This window comes from Stegodyphus dumicola, chromosome 12, assembly GCF_044657685.1.
Source record: "Stegodyphus dumicola isolate Sdum_Otavi_A_Nest chromosome 12, ASM4465768v1".
Classification (NCBI taxonomy): Eukaryota; Metazoa; Arthropoda; class Arachnida; order Araneae; family Eresidae; genus Stegodyphus; species Stegodyphus dumicola.
Window position 1 is genome coordinate 83,527,019 of NC_140779.1, and position 25,080 is coordinate 83,552,098.

General features: G+C 33.6%; 1 protein-coding gene across 3 annotated transcripts in view; it reads left to right on the forward strand.

Annotated features, from left to right (window-relative positions):
• The first annotated feature begins 221 nt into the window (after positions 1 to 221).
• Positions 222 to 25,080, forward strand: part of LOC118195181 (phosphatidylinositol-3,5-bisphosphate 3-phosphatase MTMR14-like) — a 31,518-nt gene continuing 6,659 nt past the window's right edge. For 2 of the 3 annotated variants that reach the window (XM_085806654.1, XM_085806655.1), the window contains exons 1-10: positions 222 to 397; positions 1,127 to 1,186; positions 1,323 to 1,417; positions 5,327 to 5,423; positions 10,958 to 11,028; positions 12,383 to 12,445; positions 18,654 to 18,767; positions 18,842 to 18,912; positions 20,543 to 20,610; positions 22,870 to 22,947. In XM_085806654.1, coding sequence (XP_085662780.1) covers positions 299 to 397; positions 1,127 to 1,186; positions 1,323 to 1,417; positions 5,327 to 5,423; positions 10,958 to 11,028; positions 12,383 to 12,445; positions 18,654 to 18,767; positions 18,842 to 18,912; positions 20,543 to 20,610; positions 22,870 to 22,947 — 816 coding nt within the window. In that variant the 5' untranslated portion in view covers positions 222 to 298. The remainder of the gene's footprint in view (positions 398 to 1,126; positions 1,187 to 1,322; positions 1,418 to 5,326; positions 5,424 to 10,957; positions 11,029 to 12,382; positions 12,446 to 18,653; positions 18,768 to 18,841; positions 18,913 to 20,542; positions 20,611 to 22,869; positions 22,948 to 25,080) is intronic. The other variant, XM_085806653.1, reaches the window with a different exon arrangement.

Consider the following 25,080-nt stretch of genomic DNA (forward strand, 5'->3'; position numbering starts at 1 on the left):
CTTTCGTACAAGTAAGTTAAAATTCATAAATTAAAATATATGTTAGTGAATTGATTGATTATTGTGATTTATGATGCAATATGATTTTAGTTATAAATATTTTAAATTAAATTACATTATCTCTTTGAGAAAAGGGAAGAGTAAAATTTGCATAATTGTTGTCATTGGTAGTTGGTGGTTGTATGTTAGATCTCAAAAAAGAACTTATAAGTACTTCCAACAAAATTTCCTCCAGTTTGAGTTGAAGAACAGCGGGTATTGTTTTAGTATATTTGTAGTTCCCTTAATACTTCACATTATGGCAAAAGAAGTCGACGTGTTGGTTACAGAAAAGGACCTAAAGGGTTTAGTCGACCGAGCTCGGTGTCATTTATACGAAGCAGGTGTTTATCGAAAGGTATTACATATTTGTTTAATATGATACAACATTCTTTTTGTAGCTCAAGGTCTACTAAATTAATGTGTTTTTACATTTGCAGCCTGAATGACAATTTCAGTTAAAATCAAAATTATCTCTAAATCTAAATCTCTGACGTTCGCTTTCTGTAAAATGAAATTTTAAATGTTTTCTTTAATTTGCTGATATTCCTCATTGAAATTTCGTTAACATTAGTTGTCCAAAGTATATTTAATGTATTCAAATCAAGGTAAAATGTCTAGTAATCGTGAGTTTTTTTCATGTACTAGTTTAGATGCTTTAAAATAAGAAATGGCTAAAATGTTTCTTAATCTTTATTAGTATAATTCTCGAAATAGATCTGTGGTAGTTGAAGAGAAACTAAATTTATATTCGAAATTGTTTAAGAACTGCAAATGCTAAAAGTATTCTTTTTTAAATAGCTGCAGCTAAACATTTAGACTTTTTTTATGCAGGTCATAATCACTAGCCTTCTTAATTATCAGAATTTATATGGAGGCAGAGAATAAAAATCAGATTTTCTTTAACAGTATCGGTCGAAATCAAAAACGATTTTACCGCCAAATGTTGGCAAAATCTTTTTCATGGTGTATCGGGATACCGAATAACCAGGAAGTACCATTCACATTTTTATAATCACATATTCATTAATTTCATAATCCACATTTTATGTAAAGTACCTAAATTTCGTTAAAATTTCTTTTGCAGGAGGATGAAGATATATATAGAAACTCTTTAAAACTTTTTGAAAAGGACTATGAATGTGAGGTTAGTTTGTCTTTTCAATCATGTTTTTAACTATTTATTATTCAGATGTATGTTTTTGCTAAAATTTACTCGTAAGTTTGATACTTTCTGATATGGAATATTAATTAATGGAACTATAATATCAAAATCTTTACAGCTTGTAGTAAATGATGGAATGTTTACACCAAACTACCCATCGAGAATCATTATTCCAGTAAAAGACAAAACAGCCAGTTCTGAAGAATCTCGCAAGTTAGTATTCCGTATTCATTTCATAAATTTTATCTCGCATCTTGATAAAAATTTTAATAGAAATTAAATGCTTAATTGCATTTTTTCATAAGTGTTTCAAGTCGTTGAAATCTTGGTTTTAATAACTACATATCTGAATCATAACTCGTAATTCATGAATTAAATTCATAGACTTCGGTAAATTTCTTAACTGATACTTTCTAATTTAAAGAATGATTATAGTTACTTAATTGAAGAATACTTATAGTTGCATGTACGTAGTGCACCTTATTTTCAACGAAATATTATTTTCAAACCATCGGATATGTAATTAGCCAAGCCATTTGAAAGTCTTATTTTTTATTTTCTACAATACGTCTAAGTGGCTTTCATCATAGCGAGTCCAAAATTAATTTTTTTTATGTGTTTAAACAATGAATAAACATGATTAAAAACTGCATTTCTTAAATTCGTGCCACTGAATATTAACGAACGAAAGAGATTTTTGCACCAATACTAATTTTGCCCACCAGCGGCCGAGCGGTAAAGTCGCTGAACACTGGTAGTTCGGTCTGAGGTTCGAATCCCGCGAACGGGCTGGCTGCATGGGCGTTTTCGTGGTTTTCCCCATGTGTAAAGTGTATACGAGTCAGTTTCCCTTAGAAATTCCTCCACGAAGGCATCCCTCCCCTTAAACGGATAGCCCTCGAGGCTTTCCCATAATCACACACACACACACCCAATACTAATTTTTCTAATTAGTTGTAAATGTTCAGTGATTAGCCATAGTTATATCGTGAAATACTTTCCACTCGCCAAACTAAACGTATTACACTAAATAAAAATTGCATATCCTGATTTCAATTTATAGAAACTCTGCAAGAGTTGTAGTGACGAATAGACATAAAATCGGAATTTAAAATAAAATTGAATCTTAATTGCACGAAAATTCAGATTAAAAATGAATTTAAATTTCCAAATAAGTTTCGAGCAACTGTCGTTCGTTTAAACAATTCTGTTTAACAACTATTCCTATTGTGCTCTATTGATTTTAAAATGTAAAGTCGTGATTTGAAAGCTATTTGAAAATTATATAATAGGTTTTAAATTAATAAAATTGATATGAAAGATCAAAATAACACTTCACATTCTATGGAAGCTTTAATTCTAGGTTTTTTCTATCTGGAATATTCTGATTTTTCTGGTAGAAAATGTTTTTAAATGTAGCCAAATGAACACAAAAATAAATCATTTAATCAAATGGGTTCTTTTACATATTACCATACATTAAGGGAATAATAGAAAATTGTTTCCTTTAAGAAGTCTGGCCCCAGCGGGTCGAACCGCAAAGTCACTGAACATTGGTAGTTTGCTACGAAGTTCCAATGTTACGAGCGAGCTTACTGCATAGGCATCTTTGTGGTTTTCCCCATGTGTAATATATATATTTGCGAGCCAGTTTTCTTAGAAATTCATCCACGAAGGCATCCGTTTCCTTAGACAGATGGCCTTCGAGCGCTTTGCCATAATCAAATAAAACGAAACCTCTAAAACGTCTGAAGATGAGCACTATTAACTGCAAAATCAAACTTCACAGCACTCCTCTAATTTAACCTTTTTCTCGGTATTATCACGCATCCTACTCCATATCTATGGACACGTGTACCCCAGTTACTTGAAATTGAAGGCCTGCTTATAGAAGGAAATTAACCGAGATTTGCGTTTAACCACATGTAATTTAAATGGAGTAAATACTTGTTAAACAAAGTCTGTATAAGCGAAACTTGTAGATACTTCCATGCCATTAGGAATTGCGCTTAATGTTTTAAATACTTTTTTGGTACTTTATTTCTTATCACTTTAAAACTATTGGAAAATGTATCTATGTACAATTACGATTTTTGCTTTAAATAGAGTAGAAATATGTCAGTGTAGTTTTACAGTACATTAAAATTAAAACTCTGGGATATATGTTGGGCGAATTCCTGCCAACAATAAAACCCTTGAAGAGAGTTTTCTCTAACTGGATTCCATATCCTCTAAAAACCTATAAACGTTTCTGCAATTGTTGCAAATCTCTGGAGCAAGTATTCCAGTGAAATTAATTCGGTTACGCCTTCAATAATTAAGGTAATTTAACTCACTAATTCATTATTAAACAACAAAGTCTCCACGTGGTATTTACATGAAAAAAAGCACCCATTTTTTATTTTTATTTTTGACGTTTTAAACAGCTGACTTGGATGTAAAATTTTTAATTTCCATTGCCTTAAATTAATTGCCTTTAAATTTCTAAGTTTCATTGTTAAATGAATAAGCAAACTACAACTGATTACCTCAAAATTGTTTCAGACCTTAAGTAGAAATTTACCTACAAATTCTTGTTTCCTTTTCACATTATTTTATATTAATTTTAATACCTTTTTAAATTTCTGAAACCTTGATTGTTAAAATCTTCAAGGTGGTAAGACTACAATTTGAAGTTTTTGACTCGCTTTTTAAATTTAAGCTTTAATATTAATGATGCGGCATTTATTAGCCGGTAGTCACCGATGCATTCCCAATAATGCTACTAATGTTTTCCTAAGAGCATTGATGCAACTCCTAAGTTACTCTGAATTCTCGTAGTAAGATTTTCTATTAATGCCCTATTCAATGAAGCAGGGGTGGAATGAAATTTTTTTCAGGGTCAGTTTTTGTCCAATTGGTTAAAGCGCATATATGCATTGCATCAATTTTTACGCCAAAAGAGGCTATTAATTCTCAAAATGGCACTTTCTGGCGTTTCACTATAAAAAGCGAATCACTTTTAAAATTCTTGCGACCAAATATATCGCCTTGTATTGTATTTAAAGAAATTAAATAAAGAATTTGCATGAATGTTTACATGTTTTTGGTAATGTAAAAAAACGACGGTATCCAGAGACATCAAATTTTTAATAACTTAATCCTGCACACGAAGATGGAAACCTGGAAACTCGAATTTTTTTATTTTCTATTTCCTATTTTGTAAAACCTTAACGCATTTTTGATTAACGAACTCTACGATTTCAAAGCAAATGGGAAATAATGGCAAAGCTGTACTGAAAGGCATTTTTATACCAGGGCGCGAGGCTGTGTATCAAATTCTAAAGATAGGCCGTTTTTAAATATTTTTAGTTCAAGGAACTTTACCCAAATTCTCTCGAAACTTGTATATGTATGTAAAATTTGAAAACTTTCAGATTTTGTATATTTTTTGGGGGCGAGGGTAACCATTTCCTGTGAAAGGTACTTCGTACAATGTTTCATTGCATAAGATGATTCAAAATGTAATGTCGACAAATTGCTTAATTTCTCTTGGAATAAGAACTGGAATTAACTCGGAATTGATTCGAGGGAAGTCACTTGACTTCTTTCTTTCGCGAGAACTAGTCTCGCTAGTATAATACTTAACTGGCGACTGTCCCTGTAATAATTATTTCATTTAAGCGAAAAATCTAAAAGCTTATATCGTCAATTTGTCTAAAAGTTCATTATAATGCGAAACTTGAAGTATATTTTCCAACATATCTCTATGAAAATAGGCTCTTACCAAGACAGAACAGCTGTACATATTTGTTCGGGATGTGTTATTATGGCCGACAAAATAATTTCATACGAAAGATTAATATTCTGATAGTATAGCTGCGATTGCTAAACAATTGCTGCCGGAAATCTAATTTTGGTCAACTGATCTGCTGTTACGAAAATATTTTACCACTGAAGCGTTAATAAATTGTTGGCGGTGTATAAGCACGTCGCGTTCATAACGACAATGTACCGGTAATTTGGTTCAATTTAGCATTCTAAAGCTCTCCCGTTTAAAATTAATCTTCGCTTAACTATTCGACAATTGCATTCTAAAATTGCGTAGTTGCATACTTACTTTTCAAACCATTTAATTTGTAGGTTTGAACCTCTAATGTTCCAGAGAATGATACAGGATACTCGTAAAGTGAGGCGCAGACGTAGGTTTCCAGTACCTGCCTTGTTGTTCGAAGGAAACGTAAGTTTATCTTCTACTTCGTTAAATATTATTTCTAATCAAATGTGACCTGTTGGAGACCATAAGTCTAAATGCTTTTTCTCAATATTTTAACTGCATTCAAATATCAACTTATTGGCATAATTTCGTACTAAGATTAGTTGGCTAGGTAAACTTCTTTTTAGGCATTAGCTGTTTAATTTAATTTTAAATACGAAGGAAGCTTATCTAGACGTTAAATAAACCTATTGTTTGCTACGGCATTTAAAAGCCGAGTTAAAAAAGCATTTCATAATTGATCTTTGAAGATATGATTTAATTTCTACTGAATTTCAAATACTTATAACTGCAACAATTCATATAAGGTGTATATTCTGACATTAAAATTTCATCGAATCGTCCCGCTTAATTGCGAAAATGTCTACGTTTATTTTCGGTTTTGTAGCAGCTATTCGTTATGAATTTTACGTAGTACATGATGGAGGTTTAACATCCTGATTTACACTTCGTCTGCTTTTCCGCTGATAAAGATGGGCAGTTGTAAATTTTTAAGTCATTAGTTATTTCACTCTAATATAAGGCAAAATCTGAACCTGAATGCTGGATACTTTAGATGGAATGATGGCGTAAATTACTGTAGATTTGTTTCATTTTTAAGAATACGTTTATATTCATAAATCATGGCTAGGAAAGATCTACAACGAAACCAGTTTAGATTTAATTGTTAATCATTAAAAGACGAATCCTTATTGGAAAAAGTGAAACTCGGAATGCTTAGAATTTAGAACTTTTAACCTAAACTTGAAATATATTAGCATATTTTGGAGGAAGTACCATTCGAGAATAAAAGTTGCCCTGGTCAGTTTTCTCTACATGAAGGTGACCATTGGTGGACAGTCGGTATTAATCGGAAGACTTTGAAAAAGTTTTTTATGGTGTTCATTTGTAGAAACGGTAAGAAAGGATTTAGGAAGCGTGTACTCAAGGGACTGCTAGGAAAAATTCTTATAAAAATAAACCCAAAGTTACTTTAATCATAAGCAAGGGAGGAAATGTTTGCAAATGGATACTTAAGAAAGCAAATGAGGCGTAAATAACATATCTTCCTGAATGTAAATGTTTTTCAAAGACGTAAACTGAAAGACGCCTTCAATAAAGTAATTTTTGTGGTAGTGTAAACGGTTTAAAGACTAGTGCTCAATTAGGAACACTGTTACTTTAATTGAATCAAAATAATGAGCCACGAAGTCTCCGTAGTCTGTATATGCAAACTGTGTATTATATTTACCAGGAATATTGAAAAAATGTCGTTAAGTGGAAGTAACGATTCAGCTCAAGTAACGACCACCATATTAATTAAAAGCATATAGAAAGAGCAAGGTGTGTCAGAAAACCATAAGTTGACAAGGTACTACAGCTTAACATTATTTCAAATGAATAATCTTGGAGTTCTATTACAGAGCTTAATTGTAACTTAAATACTAAATTTGAAAGCGAAGTGACCTTAAAGTTCAGTAACTAAATTTGAACCTTCCTTACCTTAGTGTACCTGTTGGATTTGTACACAGGCTCATTTAGGATGTTATTCACAACTAATACTTCAAATAGTTTTCCTTTGATAATTCGATCATCTGGGAGATAAATTTTATTTTCATGCTAGAGTGGGAAGAGTGTTTTACTAAAACTTGATTAACTTTCATGCTAGAGTGTACTCACTCTAGCGAAACTCTTTCATGCTAGAATGGGAAGAGTTTTTGCATGCCTAGCATCAAAAACAGCTGTTCTGGCCTTTTATGTAGTGTAGCAAACATAAATCCACTTTTCCAAATGGAATAGATTAAATCTTGTATCATTCTTACGATTCCATTTACAGAAAAGAAAGTAGAAATACATAATTAATGCCCTGGAAACCTATATTTTTAAGTAGTGTGCAATTTTAAGCTTCGTGTACTTTGCCATAGTCGACCTAATAGTTCAATATATTTGTCTTTGTTTCAGAACAACGTGCACCAGAGTAGAATGGTGTGAATGAGAACGTAAATTTGCAGATAATTGCAGACTATTGGTTTATTCAGCTTTGCTACCATATTGTATTTTCAGTATGGAATGCGAATAATTCTCTTAATTTAACCGCTCGATTTTGAGATACACATTGAATGTATGTAACTATATTAAATACTATTCTTGTATTATCATTCTTCTCGCATAAGTTCATCCGTTGCAATCAGATGTGTTAATCTGTTTGCTAATTTATACGATGTTTCATAATAAGCTTAAAATTGGGGTTGTATTGTGCCTAGCTTGACAATCGTTAATGTTTTCCTTTTTAAAGCATATTTGCTAGTTCTCCCTAGATGTTCATTTATAAACTTTGCTATGCTATGCATTTACTCTCCTTCAGAGGCGTATGTAATATCACATTTAATTACAAATAGCTAACTACTTACTAACATTTAATTACAAATAGCTAACTACTTACTAACATTTAATTACAAATAGCTAACTACTTACTAACATTTAATTACAAATAGCTAACTACTTACTAACATTTAATTACAAATAGCTAACTACTTACTAACATTTAATTACAAATAGCTAACTACTTACTAACATTTAATTACAAATAGCTAACTACTTACTAACATTTAATTACAAATAGCTAACTACTTACTAACATTTAATTACAAATAGCTAACTACTTACTAACATTTAATTACAAATAGCTAACTACTTACTAACATTTAATTACAAATAGCTAACTACTTACTAACATTTAATTACAAATAGCTAACTACTTACTAACATTTAATTACAAATAGCTAACTACTTACTAACATTTAATTACAAATAGCTAACTACTTACTAGATTATATTTTATAAATAACTGTTAAAAATTCTGGTTTCGCAACAGTTAGGTGGGCAAGGTGTACTTTCAATTACAAAAACATTTTAAATGCAATGGCATTTTTAAGCTTACGAAATCGATTTTAAGAGCTTTTTAAATGAATTTATGTATAGAATATCTAGATCCCTATAGTTACATTAAATAAAATGTGTTCATTCTAAAATTAAAATATTGTGTTCATGGGTCGTACAAAGCGAAGAATGAAATGGTTAAAGAAAATGTTAGTGCTACAGAAAATAAGGAATTGCAGCGTTTATGGCGCTATTTTGTATTATAAGAAAATCTAAATTGAACATCTGCGTGAAAAGAACTCTTTACGTAACTTTAATTCTCCCTATTTTGCTCTACGCCGTCCCAGCATAGACAACTGCTTTGCAGACAGATTAAAGATCAGCGTCCTGCAAAACAAAATACTTAGAGCAACCTTAAACGCTCCGTGGTTTGTTTGAAATTCCACGTCCATGAAGAATTAAAGATAAAATGACCGAATCTTAATCGCAGCGCTTTATCTAGCCAATCAAGGAATTGTAAACTATGATACAACAGTTGAAAGCACTGTTAAGACATGGAATGATTCCTCACAACTCGCGATGGTGGTAGTAAATCTGTACAAACGGCAAATGGAAATTTTTCGTTCTTATACTTTTATTTCTCCTGCCAAAGCAGGGAATGGATTTGGACTACCTGGTAAAGCAGATTAAGTACTTTACTTATCAATTATTATTCAATGTGTTAGTGTATTTGTAAAAATTTTACTACCAAAGTTTGAACGTGAACGTTCGCCATTAGCCAAATCACACTACGTGGCCTTACTTGCATTCATTTCCAGTTCGTCAGCCTGCAACATGCGACTTCAATCTAAAAAGGAATTATCAAGATTATTTCTCAATTTTACTGAAATTATGAAAGTGAAGCTTCATCATTAAAATAATTCATTTAAATGACTTAAGTACATGCAGTTAAATTTCTACAAATTTTGCCTTTTAGCGATTAAATTGAATTTCACTTTCGGAGAAAGAAACTTTTCCATTAGTTGGTTAACGTCCCATGAAGAAATTGCAAGTTTCAACATTCTGTATATATAAAAGGCTGTAAATAGTGTGTATGTGTATCAATCTAAATACAATAGCTACTAGCGGCATAATAAAGTCCTGTCGTATAAATGGATTAGACTGAATTTTAAGACCACTCAATTCACACGCTAACAGGAAAACTGAATTTACGAATTTACCTTTGAACACTTTACTTTGCCACAATAACCGTTAAATAAAAAAAAATGTCGACTTTCAAAACTGGCCCATAACCAACTTATAATTTTTTCATAAACTGAAATATTTAGTCCAATGTATTCTTTCAATATTAAATTATGTTCCTAAAGTAATGAAACTGCAGGTGACCATTATGAACGCATTTTCGGCATTTCAGAGGTGAAAATAATTATGTGAAAAGGCTTTATGTGGGCAAAAATTAAACATTGGTCCATTGCACACTAGTAAATCGAAGTAATATCATTGAATAACATTAAAGAAAGATCGATTTCGAATTCCTGTTTAACAGACCCTTTAAGTAAAAGCGAAATACGGTACAAATCCCTAATTTTGAAAATTTTTATCTTGCGTGAGTCTATTTTTAGTAACTTCAAGTACTTTTATCCGTATCATGTGACTGTTAAAAATTTCGTGATTTGCATGAAACGTTTTACAAATTTAAGAATTCAGAGATGTTAAAGCTTTTAATGTTTCAATTTAAAACAATTAATTGCGATTTTAAGTTTGCGAAAATAAAGGCTGCCTAAGGATTTTATATATAAACAGACTTATAATAAGCGGTTTTTATATTTAGCAGTGTTTTGTTTGAAAACTGTATTTCATTAAGGCCAAAATATTTACAGTACATTTTAATTATAAACTGTCGATAATTTCGGACTTTAGTCTCGTTTCGTTTTCAGGCCTTTTCGTTCATGGTCACCGTATGCCTGATTACTTCTAGTTTATTTCAGGTTTTAGAATTTGAAAACGATATTTTTATTTTCCTACATTTTTCACAGGTGTTATTTCGTTTCAATAAATGTGAGAGATCGCATAATTTACGATGATCGAAATTTCAAAGTTAGCACACTTCGCTAATTTTTTCCTTTTCGACAATGCTCAGATTCCTTTTCTGTGAAGTAAATATTTAATACTATTCTTTTTATTAATATCGATATTAAAAAAAGCGTTAGCTTGTGTTTCACACGTATATATATTCAAAGAAGCTTAAAATCAGATCGGTACATCATAGCAGCCTGAATCGTCTTTTTTCAAATGCAAGAAAGGCCCACCAGCGGCCGAACGGTAAAGTCTCTCAACACTGGTAGTTCGGTCCGAGGCTCGAATCCCACGAACGAGCTGACAGCATGGGCGTTTTCGTCGTTTTCTCCATGTGTAACGTGTATACGAGCCAGCTTCCCTTAGAAAGTCCTCCACGAAGGCATTCCTCCCCTTAGGCAGATAGCCTCGAGGCTTCCATAATCAGACACATGCAAGAAAGTTCAATCAGTTCCGGAAGTACATGAATCTGTAATCCTGTAAAATACTTGACTGAATTTAAATTTATAAAGTTCAACCTTAAAGAGCTGGTAGTTATTGATTCCATTCTCTTTCAATTTTAGTTCATATGCCGTTCTTCGTCTGTATATGAGAGTATGGCAATACGATGGACTGAAAAAGGAAAAAAACAAAAGTAAGTAAATATTTTAATTTTCCTCGTTTAAACTTCCAGTCAATTACGAAGAATTTCTCTGAACTACTTTCGTTTTGAGGCTATGCTCAAGATATGTCCTATCTTAAGATCAGTTTATTTAATCGAATGTATTTGTCGCCTATTGCGGGAGTGATCGGTCGTTAAATGATGGCATTAACAATACTTTGAACAAGAATAACTTCACATAAGTCACGAACACCTATATACATTATGCACAAAGTCCAGCATAGAAAAATATAGAAATATAATCTGTAGTTTAAAGTGGATCTCGGTTTTGGTTCAATCGATTGATTGAAGAGACGGTGCTATGCAACCTGACATGAACAAAGTATTTATAATCCACGCAATCCCATAAATGAAACAGCGTCTCAATTATATAATATATTGAATTTGTAGTTAATTTTTCTGGCTTAGAACCTTCAGTTGGGTTAACAAACCCTTAAATATGTTTTTAGACAAATATGCACATTCTTTTCATCAGTCTCCTGTCGTCAATTGCAAACGACATTCTTTCAAACTGGTTTCACAAATTGGTTGGCAGATGAAGTAACACGGTGCAATGCTAGTGTTATTATCTGGTTTCCGAATGCAAATCTTTAGATTAGCTGCCTATTTCTTGGTATTCTTTTATATTCACTCCTAAGATTTGCAATTTACAGAAGTTTCGAGCGCCTGAAAAACTCCAGATTCTTAGATGCCTGAAATCTGAATTCAAACGAACTCAAACCTTTTTGCTATCTGAACAATTCAAGTACTTTTAAGCTGAAGGTAATAGAATTAAAGTTCACACTAGGAAATTAATAAGCTTTGTTATTTTGTATTCATTTGTAGGTAAATCATTCCTTATCGTTGAGTTGATAAAATCCAATGCAGCCTGTTGAAAATTCATTTATGAATTCGCCCGATGCGTTGGAATTCTGTGGTTCATAAATCTTACTATCCTTGCTATAAATTTCTCTGGCATACATCGATTTTTATGCGTACAATAAAACCTGACCAGAAATCACTAAATATATCCAACCTAAATAAAATCTAATGGTTCTTAGTTTTAGCCGATTGAAAGGGCATCATGAATAGAATTCTTGGGTTTCTTTTATGGACAGTCTTCCGAACCATTTTCTAAGGTAACCTTCGAATATCAAACTACTTAGCATCAGTTTATATATTAGGACTTTTATAATTGTAAGTACTTGAATATTTTTGAAATAATATGACTGAATAAATCGCATACGTATTTCTATGATCGGTTATCAGTAGAGAAAATACTTTGTACCATGGAATTTATGAATTTTAAGTCTATTTTCTGTATGTCAACATTTCCTTTATTTTTCAGGTCTTTTCAGGAAGAAAATTTTGAATACGAGATGAATATTGACACTGCAGTTTTTATATTACTGTAAGTAAACTATAAGCAATCTAGAATTAGTATCTTATCGCTCTAGCAATAGTTAAAATGAACAGCTGAGATAGCGAAAGTTATAAGTAAGATGAAAGAGCTGTTTGCAGAATGTTTCCGTGGTATTTCAAATTTATAGCAGAATTAAAATCCATGTCATTAAAACTCAACAGTCCATTCTCCTTGACAGGTTTCGAAAGTTTTAAATTACCAACATTACCCGTAAAACCTTTTCTGATTTTGTTACGGTAGCCTCTACTCTTTCCTGATTTTGTTACAGTAGCCCAGAGTTCAATACTAGCAATGCCCACAAGCGACCGAGGGGTAAAGTTACTGAACGTTGATAGTTCGTTTCAGGGTTTCGTATATAGTGAAGTATGAGCCAATTTTCTTTAAAGTCCTCCACGAAGCATCCCAACTTAGGCAGCTAACTTTGGAGTGCTTTGACATAATTAAAACAAACCGAATCAATATTGGGGGGTTTTAACTAGCTACCCAATTATTTGCATTTACGCTGTTAAGTGAGCCACTTATTCGGATAGCTCCACTAGCATGTGCTGAATGAGTTCATGCATTTAATAACTGCCTCTACGGTAAACTGATTTCGTGAAGCATTGCAAAAGGTTTTGCATGCCTTGCGTGCGAAATAAAAGATCTGGGAATGAATGAAAGATTAAATTTTTTCGAGTGGAAGAAACTGATTTTTTCGTTTTTCTCTCTGCATTTATTTAAAAAGAAGTTAAGCGTTATTTAAAATTAAAATTCCTTATATTCAAAATGGCTAATCTTATTTTTTGTGCAGATTGTGGTATGTAAAGCACTATTAAAATTCGACAAATATTTTGCAAGTAGTCTTGATTTGTTGGGAAACATGGATACATTTCTTGACGTTTAATCTTGTGAATAAAGGTTTAAGAAATACCGTTTTGATACATTAAAATCTGAAACACCTAAACTAGTTGCTTCAATAATTATCCCAGTTTTGCATAAGAGAAATGAAGTACATGTTTTTATCTTGTACAAATATGAACTTTTCAGCTGGTCTTGTCAAGGTGCCTTAGTTGATTTTTTCCACTCACTGCCTAAGCCAAGATACTGTTATGAAATGACTATGTATACGATTCATTTGCCCTAACATTTTGAGTTTGCTATATTAACTTTTACTCACATCGATTTTTTAAATAGAATTTTCTCATGTTGATATTTGGTTTTATAATTCATACAGTTTAAATTTCACCCTATACATAAAGAGATTCACTATCTTAGTCGAGCACGATTTTTCTCATCTTCCAACGTTAGTGGTTCGGTTAGGATTCTTTCATGCAGTTACACTGCTGCAATATTTCTCACCTGCTAATTTAGTTCCAAAGATTGCCCTGGAAATAGAGAGCTGTAACCCTTGGCAGCAGTTGTCGCTTTATATCTTGGCTACAGTCTCGTAGATATACAGGGTGAATACGAAATTCGCGTAACTTGAAATGAGGCATATCCGAGATACATGACATGCAGTAATGTGGGTTGGTAGAAAATTTTCTACCCATCTGAATTTTATATTTATTGCATCTCGCCGTGTAATATTTATTGCTGTCCGAATATCCAGAAAATATTTCTATCCATGCACTGCGTCGGTGCGTCGCTTTTAAGTTTACGTATTTAAGACTTCGAGTGAAGCATTTTAGCGAATATTTCTTGTCCATGTAATCGAAGAAATCGGTGCCATTTCAGCACCTGAAACGGATGACTTTTGTTCTTTAATTTTGATCTGAAGTTGTTTCTTAATATCTCAGTAATGTGTATTTTAATGCACCTAATTTTTATTTTTCATTTTAAATCTAAAATAATTATATGGGTTTTATGTACTTGTTCATCTCTGCGTCCATCATTCTATTATTTCGTTTGATTTTATCAGTATGCTGTTTTAAAATTGTTTGGTGATAGCTTATGCTTGTATCGAAAATTCGTTGGTTATATGCAAGAAAATCTATCTGCACTAGGCACGTTAGAGTACGGCAACAACCCCAATCTCTAAAACTTTACCTGTGTAGGAAGATCTAAAATAAGAGTATTATAGACATAATTGATTTTATATAGACATATAAATAGAAAATTCATCATTCATCAACCCCGGCTTCCATTCTTGAACAATAACAAGACCCTTGGATTTTTTCCTTTGGTGCTGCATCCCTTTTTTCAGATCTACTTGTATTTCTCAGATGGATAAAGATTTGGTTGTAGATTTTGGTATGTGCAACTTGTGTGTAGAACGTGAAAATAATTTGCATGAAATATGGCAAGAATATATACAGTTTAAAAGTTTGTACATTTGCTGCACTTCGACCGTGTGCTCTTTTCATTACCCTCACGATGTTCAATTCTCGGAAAAACGGCATTTGCTCCACTCGCGTAAGTGGGCAAGTTAAACTGCTCCTAATCTTGTAAGCAAAAGGAAATTGTTCTGTTCTTGAAGTAATGTAGCTTTCTGATCTGAATTTTGTTAATTTCGCTAAATTATTTATCCTAAATAGAATTTAAGTCAAACCAAAAGACCATCCTAGACTTGAAATTAGGCATGCTGCACACACCTCTTTGGTAATCCTTTTTAAACACTAGCCAGGTTCCTTTACGTAGTCCTTTTGCTTTGCCAGTCCAGTTTAAGTTGCAAACTAGTTATTGCCTTGTATGAGAGAGCATAAATGAAATATTCATTTCGGACTTACTTTCCCTATAGCAAGTTAAATTTATCGTCTACGTTAACTCTCTTTTATGCTGGATATTTTATAGAATGCGTATATATTTATAGTTTTGTGGCGTTCCGACAGATACTTCAACTTTGGTCTTCGCACAGCATTCAAAGAAGGCATTGGTAGCACTTGTGCTGAAATGTTATATGGTGCAACCCTCCGTCTGCCAGGTGAATTCTTTCACCCAGAATCTACTCCAGTTATCGACCCTCCAACATTCCTTCAACGTTTACGTGAGACCGTGAGCAATACCTCGCAAACCCCAGCATCTTCGCATAACCAGCCAAGCTATTTTGTACATCCTGCGCTTGAGACATCTTCGCACGTATTCGTGCGCAACGATGCAATTAAGCCAACTTTAACACCTTCATATGATGGTCAATTCAAAGTTGTCAAACGAACACCGAAACATTTCACCATCTGCAATGGCAAACAATCGGTGATTGGAATCGATCGTCTCAAACCAGCATTTCTAATGCAAGATCCAACAACTTCCTCATCAACATCACTCCCGGAAGAAAGCTTACATCCCGTTAAAGAGCAACCTAAAACTACCAGATCTGGAAGAAAGGTTAAATTTAGCCCAAAGTACTTATAACGTACCGATGGTACTGGGGGGGGAGTACTGTGGCGTTCCGACAGATACTTCAACTTCTATTAATGAGATGGCGCCACGTGTAAAATCCAGTTCTTAATTGGAGCAGCAAAGCGACGTCATGACTCACTCAGACTTCTCGTCAGACAACTGTACGCGACGGTAGCATGAACTGTGTTCCGAGCTCTGCGTTGATCTCTGCAATGTAATTTAAATTGTAATTTAGTACTTAATATATTCTTTTGTTATAGGAGATTGTCTACTCTTATTTTCTTTAATTATATCATGCATTAAGCACACGACCACCAAAGTTTAAAGGTATATTAACAGTTATATAACAAGCGCCAAATTTTCGGACGTCGCCTTTTGGGGATCGTTCAAGACATCGTTTGGATGGTAATCTTTTCCAAAGCTTTGTCAATAAAGCTTTCAAACTGCACTCCGTGTTTTGTTCACTGAAGCAATTAACCTGTTAAACATGCTATTGTATCTTTTCATTTGATAAAAAAAAACTAGTTAACGTAAGCGGTAAACTATGCACTGTAGTCTTACACATGCAATCTCTCGTTACTTGTCATGCTAGCACTACAGCAACGAAATGTGAATTGAAAACAAGTATTTAAGCTCAATATATCCAAAGCACAGAGGATTCTATTTTCCAAATTTGAACTGGTGAAAGTTTTGTAATGTATTTAGTGAGTTTCAGTATTGGAGCGTAAGCTTTCGAACACTTTTTAAAGGAACTAAACGTTCAATTTAAATGCCTTTAATGGCATGCCTTAGAGCGATCGAGAAATCTTTATAAATGATAAATATTAATGTGTAATTGTGAAAAAATGAGTTGTGGTCAAATATTGGAGCATAAAATTTTAACCGCTAAGAATACTTTATAAAATGTGCGGCCTCCTTTTACGTTTATAGCTGATCAAGTCTTCAAGCATGGATCTAACAATATTTTGAGTTTATTTTTTCCTAATGTATGGTGGATTTTTGCTAAATCTTTTTGGAGGGAGGGAAAGGATACTTATTCAATTATGTCTTGCAAGTGAACCTGAATGTGCTCAATAAAATTGATGTCCGGACTTTAGGGAGACATTTTGATTTCCGGAATTTTATACTAAATATACTATTATGAACATTATGCTTGAGATTATTTTTCCCAGAAAGTTTGTGCGATAGTATGCCATTATTTTGAGCGCTTTGTTAAATCTTTAATTTAAGATACCTAAATAAGATTCATTTTGCCGTTAAAATGCATATACTAACGAAATATATGGCTTTCTCTACGATGTTTGACCCCCCACCATTTTTTGAGTGATTAAGATCACTATATACTTAGTTCGGCGAACGGGCTGGCTGCATGTGTTTTTGTGGTTTTCCTTATGCAGTATGAAAGCAAACTAGTTTCCCTTAAAGTTCTCCACGATCTTCCTCTTTGCCTTTCCACATATAAATATTTTACTGAAAGGATAATATTTCTCTTTGCAGATTTGTTACGAATTCGTTGGATTCTAAAGCCGATTTACCGGTTTTAGGGTTAAAGTATTTCTAATTACCCATCTTCCTACGTTTCTCATTGTAGTCGAGGGGAAAAGTCGCCGAACATTGCTAGTTCCGCTTGTGTTCGATTTCAGGCGAATGGGCTTGTCACATGGGCGTCTTCGTGTTTTTGCCGTACTGATACTAATCAGTTTCTCTTAGCCCCACACGATGGCGTCCCTTAGCATGCTTTTCCATAATCATATGTACGAACCATCTTCGTTTGCTCGGAGGCTGTTTATGGTTTTCTTATCAACCACACATCTTTATGCCATTTCGGAATTATATTAGGTGCAGATTTGCTTACGTTCAACAGGGTCCACCAGCGGTCGACTCTTAAAGTCGCTGAACACTGGTAGTTGGATCCGAGTACGATTTCAGGTGAACGGGTTGGTTGCATGGGATTTCTCATTTCTCGCGGTTTTACTCATGTGTACTGTGGATACGAGCCAGATTCGCTTAAAGTCGTCTACTAAGGCATCCCTTCCCTTAGATAGCTCTTAGGTGCTTTGTCATAATCAAATAATCTAAATCAACAGTTCACCTATTTTCAACTAGGTTTTCCCACAATTCTAGAGAATAGGTTTTCTCGCATGAAGAGTATCTAGGAATTATTTCCACCTAATTTATAGTAGATTCTCAACCTTAAACTTTCTTTCCAGGCTTAAAAATCTATTTCATAGCATTTTGCAAGAAGTCTTCCAGAACTAGTGTTCATCACGTTATAGCAGTTTTCCAACACCTTTAACTCTAGTGCGTCAGTGGCTGAGAGGTTAAGACGGTTGAACACTGGTACTTAACCCGGTTCGAATCCTGGCAAGTGTGCTGGCTGCATGAGTGGATTACTTGATTTCAGCAAGTGTAACAAATATGCGCCAGCTTCCTCAAAACAAATCTTGGAAAACATACCCTCACTTAAGCCCTCGTATGCTTTGCCATATCCTATATCCAAACGTATTAACCTTTCCGAACCGTAATGTGTTTTTAAAGATCGAAATTAGTCTGAGTAATGCTAGACAACTTGTTTTCCCTCTATATACTAAATTTAAGCGAACTGCTTAAGATCACATGTTTGTACATGAAATTCATTTTAATTGCATCAAATTATGATTTTAACTCTTTGCAACTAAATTGTTGACAATAACTTATCTAACCTATATTGTTTTACCCAAGATTATTTGTATAGAAATTTCCCTCATTAGTCTTGGTAAGCGATAAAAATGCAACCATTGTGAAAACATTATCTAAAACATTTGCTTTTTTTCTCTTCATATTAAAACTCCTAGAGTTGTCTGAAAGTGATATTTTAAGTTATTGAAAGTATCTTTTTCAGGAACTTAAACTATTTAAAGGAACTAAAGGATGATGTAGCTCTTTTACAGTATTTGGATGTGCGTTATATTTATGATTTGAGGGTAAAGAACATGAAGGATAAATATACTGACATGTAAGTTATTCTGTTATTTTTACGAAATAGTGTAGAACCTTGTTGCTAGGTTTTAACATCCGCTTGTTTTACAGTGTGAATTCTTCCTCTGGAGCTTGCACGCAGCTGTACGAGAACTTCAATACTGTTCTCGTACCATACCCAGGTGAGTAAATAGCCTGTAATTTTATTATCAATCGTAGAAGTTAAATTTTGTGTTTTGAAAGATGATTGAAAATCTGCCCTTTTAGAGGTAGATTATGCTATACTAGTTTGTAAACGGCGAAAATTAAGTTACTATCAGTTGACAAAACACTTCGAATTTTTATAAACTGCCGTACTAAAGGATTTAGTTTATACATGGGCTAATCGAAAAGTTTTGGCACTACCTTAAATTCTTTCTCTGTATCAGATGTGGCAGTCTTGTACAGTGTTCTGTGAAGACTGCTCATGCCGATGAATTAGCTGCGTACAGCTGTGGCCTTTCGTATTTCACAAGAGTGGAAGTTCCTAATGCATTTTGTCATGGCAAGCGCAGATCTCTGGATGTATTACAGATGATGCCCACCTCGGGGAGGTGGAGAGGCAACAACGTTCTGTATAAAGAGACAGAAACATCACACTCGCAAAGCAGTACTCGGTGGTGGGTTTTTTGTCTCGGCTAGCGATGGTCGTTATGAGATACCTTGTCGGAGCAAGTCTGTGTGAGTTAAACTGGCGATAGGGCCACTTTAGGCCTTGGGGCAGGATAATTCCAAACCTATGTACTACAGATAACTGAATTTCAAACTCAATTTGGCTAGGACCGTAATAAAAGTTTAAATTTTGGTGTACATTTGGAATGAAACATTTAACCCTGCGTCTGTTTCGCAAACGATCTTCAAAATCGTTTACACGGAGTCCGATTTCATCTGCACAACTTAATGGGTTTTTCACAAGATACGACCCGGATTCCTCTAGCTGTTGTGGCATTCGCAACACTGTTTGAAATCAGTCTGCCAATATTTTAATACCCTATATATAGTCATAATTTAGTGGCATGTTGATTTCTTTATTTTCAATTTGAAAATATTTTGTGCTGAAAGAAACTCTGAATTAGATCGAAAAACAACGAATCTGAAGTGCTAAAAATGCCGGTAAAGTTTTTCTTGTTTTCACTAGTAAACTAGTTCTCACTATATTATATAAGACTAGTAAAACTAGTCTTTTATAATATAAAATAAACTAATTTGGTCTAATGAACTCTTAATTTGAAAAGAATAAAAGTCCTTCGAAGCATCGTATTGTTAATGAATCACCTTACGTGTTATTATAGTGAAGGGTAAAATAATATTCAGCCTCTTCTATATATGTTTCCAGAATTTGTGATGCTTCAAAAGAAATATGTTTATGTAATACAGACGGGAAAATGACACAGGAGCAATTATCTGATTTTCTCATACTTCTAATAACGTTAATGGGAAAATTCTGTAACAAACAGCGACATCTAAATCTAAAGCAATAGTTATTCAGTTTAATATGAAACTACAATATTACATAAAAGTGCTTGATATAATTGTTGAAATGTGTTTTAAAAAATCAATGTTCCATTCTTAGAAGTTTTTGGCATGAATAGATATAAATCCATGGCTGCACATTCTTCCCCGCAGCATTTAATTTTAATTTGTTCTGAATCATTAATAAAAAATCATGCTTCCAAGAGCAAAACTTTAATCAATCTATAATGTAATGAAAGCGATAATCGTGGAAAATTTTCATATTTTAACTAAAAGCTAATTCTCTGAATTTTGTTCCAGGTATTGAGTATTTTATGGAGTACCATTATAATCCAGATCCTGAAAAACTACATTACGACTGGACTCAGGTACGTCTGTGTTTTTAAATTAGAAGGAAACCGCAGGCTGTGTGAGAAACGTGACCTGAACGTTTAGTTCAAAGTTGGAGACCCAAGATTTGTCCTGCCTTTTCTCGAAAGACTAGTGTCAAATTGTAACATTTCAAAGAATTTGATAAATTGCACAAAAATGAAAAGGGTTTCTTCTCATTTAACGGGCCGCTACTTCGGCCGCACGTAAACGTTTGCACAAATTTAAGGTTATATCAAAATAACAGTCGTAATGATAGTGCCCACAAAAGTTCTTATCGACCATTTTCGAAAACGCTGGACGTAGACATGTACTTCCGAGTAAAAAATGTTTCAAACGATGCAAATGAAAATGCTTTCCCATTTTAAAATTTAAAGACCAATATTGCAAATTGCGACATGAAATTTCTACCAATTTTTACTAATTTTTTCTACGTTCTTCTGGTGACCAATTTATGAAAATGTTTTAGTCAACAATAAAGTTCTAAAGGTTTGAATCCCTTACGAAAAATTGACCGAGCTATTTAATTCAAAAATTTGTCATTTCTGACCTCATTTTTAATTTACATTGAAGGGTCTGTTAATAAATTGGAATAATCGATATTCCTTAAACGGGGCCTCTGAGCGGTAAAGTCGCCGAACACTGGTAGTTCCGTCCGAGGTTGACATCCTATGAACCAACTGGGTGTTTGGTGTTTTGTGGTTTTTCCCGCGTGCAACACGTATACGAACCAATTTCCCTTAAAAAGCTTTCCATGAAGACAATCCTCTCGTTATGAAGATAGCCCTCGAGGTTTTGCCGGAATCTCATAAATCAAACCAACTTCCTCTTAAACGACATTTAATGTTCTTTTGTGATTTACTCGTCTTTAGTTTTGTTATATTATTTGGCCGAAAGAATTTTTACTGAAGTTTTCGCGTAATCTTTCAAAGTCGAAACATTACTTGGTATTCTCATGAAGTTTTGTTCCTTCAGAATCTTAATTCGAGAAACGTACAAAAATTCCATCCGTAGGAAATATTTATTTTTAAGTGCTGCAGATGACACAAGTTGGCTGCGTGCTAATACTGAAGCTTGCCAGTGTTTTCTAGAACGCGAATTGTACAAGATTCTGGAAATAAGATTTCCATTTTGAAAGCAATTTATATGAACACTTTGCATAAAATGCTTGTCACCTAACCTCTTAACATCAGAAGCATTTTTGTAAACTGATAATTGTACTTTAATTACGTATAATTGCAAACATTTTGCTCTTTAATTTGTTTACAGGCCTTGAATATATTCGAATTTAATACAAAGCATCTCTGTCAATTTTGTTCGTACGGGACTCGTGCTTTTGTGCTTCATATTTTGACTGAGAAGTAGGAATTTATGAAATAAGTACTTACCATGGTTTCTACGGTTGGTATCATTGTATGTAATATAAAAGGATAAAGCTGCAGTGATTAATCTTGTTTACTTCCACTCGCAGTTGAAAGTACGTTTAGAACCAAAGATTACGAAAATAAAAGCTCGGTAAGAACTTTTGTGGCCACCGGCCATAAGGATAGTGGTTATTTTATTAAATTACAGGTAAATAAAGACAAGTACAGAAATTCCCGTAAGCGTTCATAAAAAAAATTGTAGCCGATAGATGTACTGAAATTTATGTTTAACAATTTTCTTAACGTGAGCTTTCGACACCAGAAGTAAAAGCTAAGTTATCAGTAACTTAAACGAGCGCGAAACTCGAAACTAACATTCACTCTGTAAACTTTTCCAGCTCGCTGCATAATTTTCCGTTGATGCGCCATTTTTCTTCTGTAGTTGTAAAAATAGTTGTTTTCAAACGTTTTTCAAAATGAATGTAACCTTTATCTTGGAAAAATTTAATAGTGATTGCTCGTCTTCCCGCAATTGCCAAACCATATCTTCTCTCCCTTTAGAAAAAAACCACCTTGAATATAAGCTAAATCTCAAACTGGGAGGCTGAAAGTCATTATTCAGCGTGACGTTCATGACACAGCTACCTGTAAGGTGGCAAAATTTTTAACACATTCAGCTCACAATAGCGGGTTGCCACTTCAGTAAGTTTAGGAGTATTTTAAAGTAAATGCTCGAATTTAACTGTAATTTAAATCAATTTGTACAACATCTAATGAATCCAGTAACTTGAAAAATTAACACTTTAGTTTGTAATCTTAAGTTTAAGCTTTTATTGTTGAATATTTTGCCTAGTTATTTTGTACAGCTTATAATTTTACAATCAATTATTTCAGGAAAAAGTAGGCGTCGAGTTGAAACTACCTACAACTGATGTTGTTGTTCCACCTGGCATAAATTTTTCAAAGTACAAGGTAAAAGATTTTTGAAAATTAATAAAGTGTTTAGCACCTTGCATGTAAATTATAAAACGTTTTAATAGCTTCCGTTCTAGTCTTATCGAATTGGTAAAATTAATACTTTAAATAAACTTTAAAAACTTAAATTACTTAGTCACCTTAAAGAAATGTTGATGAAATCTCAGTATGTGTTAAAATAGCCACTGCAATCCCTTCGGCGAAATTTGAAAGTTGGTGGAAATTATGAAAACCTGGCGGTAACCTTTAAAACGATGAGAACGCACTCGTATACGTGTTTAATGTACGCAAGGCAAAGCCTACACTACGCCAAAATTGTCCAGCCGTTTTCTAAAAGGAAATGGATGACTTTGTACCATAGGGAGACAAATATTTTTCTCATCCTATGTATTGTCACGACATGAATATTTATCGGTAAACAATTATCAGCAAATCAAAAGAAACCGAACACAGTTTAAAATGGGAATTTAATGATGCATTTAAAATACTCTATTCTATTTTCATACTATATTTTGATGCATTACCGTTATCGTGTGTACGGAAATTTGCTTTCGTTTGAACATCAGAACTGCTGAAATTCGGCACTGCAAATATAGACATGCATGTTGCTGGATTTACAAATTTGCCTATTCTGACCGCTGATCTTCCGATTTGGGGGCACTCTGAGCTGCTCGTTTTAATCAAGTATTGAAGTCTCGTACGTAAACCAGAATTATGATGCTCTTGTTTGAAACGCTTATAGCGAACCTATTCATCGCCGCCTAGTTTCCCTTAGTGTTGAAGAAAGTTAAAATTAGTATCTGCAAGGCGTTAAGCCATAATAAAGTAGGAAAATGATTTACTCAAGATGCCATTTCATAGACCTGCAGGAAACCATTAGCTATGTAGTATTCGTTTTGAAACTTCCTGTTACTAATCAGCAACGACAAGCTGCTGATTTAGTTGAAATATTAAATTTTCAAAAACCCCTTCAGAAGTGCAAAGGAAAAAAATTTCTGCACCTGCAGCGCTTGGCTAACGTCTGCGCTCCTGCTTTGAGGACATTTTACAACAAATGGCTGTTCAAAGGAAGTTCAACAGAACTCTCCGTAACTAAAATTGCATCTTAGTTTTAACCCTCGCAGCTTGCGTTACAATTTGCTTGACCTTCAGGTCTGAGCGGGTAACGTAAAAGGCAAGGCTTAAGAAATAGAAATTGAAATCGCAAACTTCCTACTTGAGACAATGTTAAGGTTTGATCGCAAGAAAATATTGTCAGCTAATGCTAGTTATGTTCAACTATCAAAGCCGTCAACTATTTCTGAGAGCAGATTTAATATTTCAACTAAATCAGCAACCAGTCGTTGCAATTAGTAAGACAGGAAGTTTGTTACTAATCGCAACTATACCGACTATATCTTGCTATTATTATTGATAAAAATATATGCGAATCCAAATTTCCCTGTATTTTGGAATAATGGTCTCTTGATTTCCAGGTTAACCGCATTAAAAATCTCTAGTAGCACAAGCTTGCTATTCTGAAGGCAGAACTTTCTTATGAATGCCTAATGTTGCAACCAATGGCATGCAAAAATTAGCTTTACCATATAATAATCTCGCCCGTATTACCCTTCATTCAACTAATATCCGCAAACTAGCACCGTGTTAAAGTTCCCTAAAAGCGTATTTCGTGTCGAAATATTAAGTTGCTTAACCATATTTTGGAATTTTCCAGTTTATAATTTTCAAACCATCCAACTTGGCTACAAATTTTTGTCTTAGCATTAATTTTAATACTCGATTTTTCATTTGAAAGATGACTCTACATTGATGGAAATCTTTAGTTTCTCATGAAATGAGTCAGAATTGAGTTTTAAGCATTTAAACTTGGGGTTTGGACATACCTGCTTATGCAATTGCAGGTGGGTGTGCCCAGTAATTGTGCCTGTTAATCACGCTGCAATTGACGAAGGAAGAAATTTCTTCCGTAAAATACCACTGAAATTTAATTTTAAAATTAGAAGTTATACCGTAAATACTTTAAACCATGTCGACTGAAAAGTTTCCCTAAACTGTATGTCGGGGGCGAATTTCGAAGCAAGAGATTTCGAGATTTGATGGACCTATTGGTAAAGGAAATATTGTAATGTC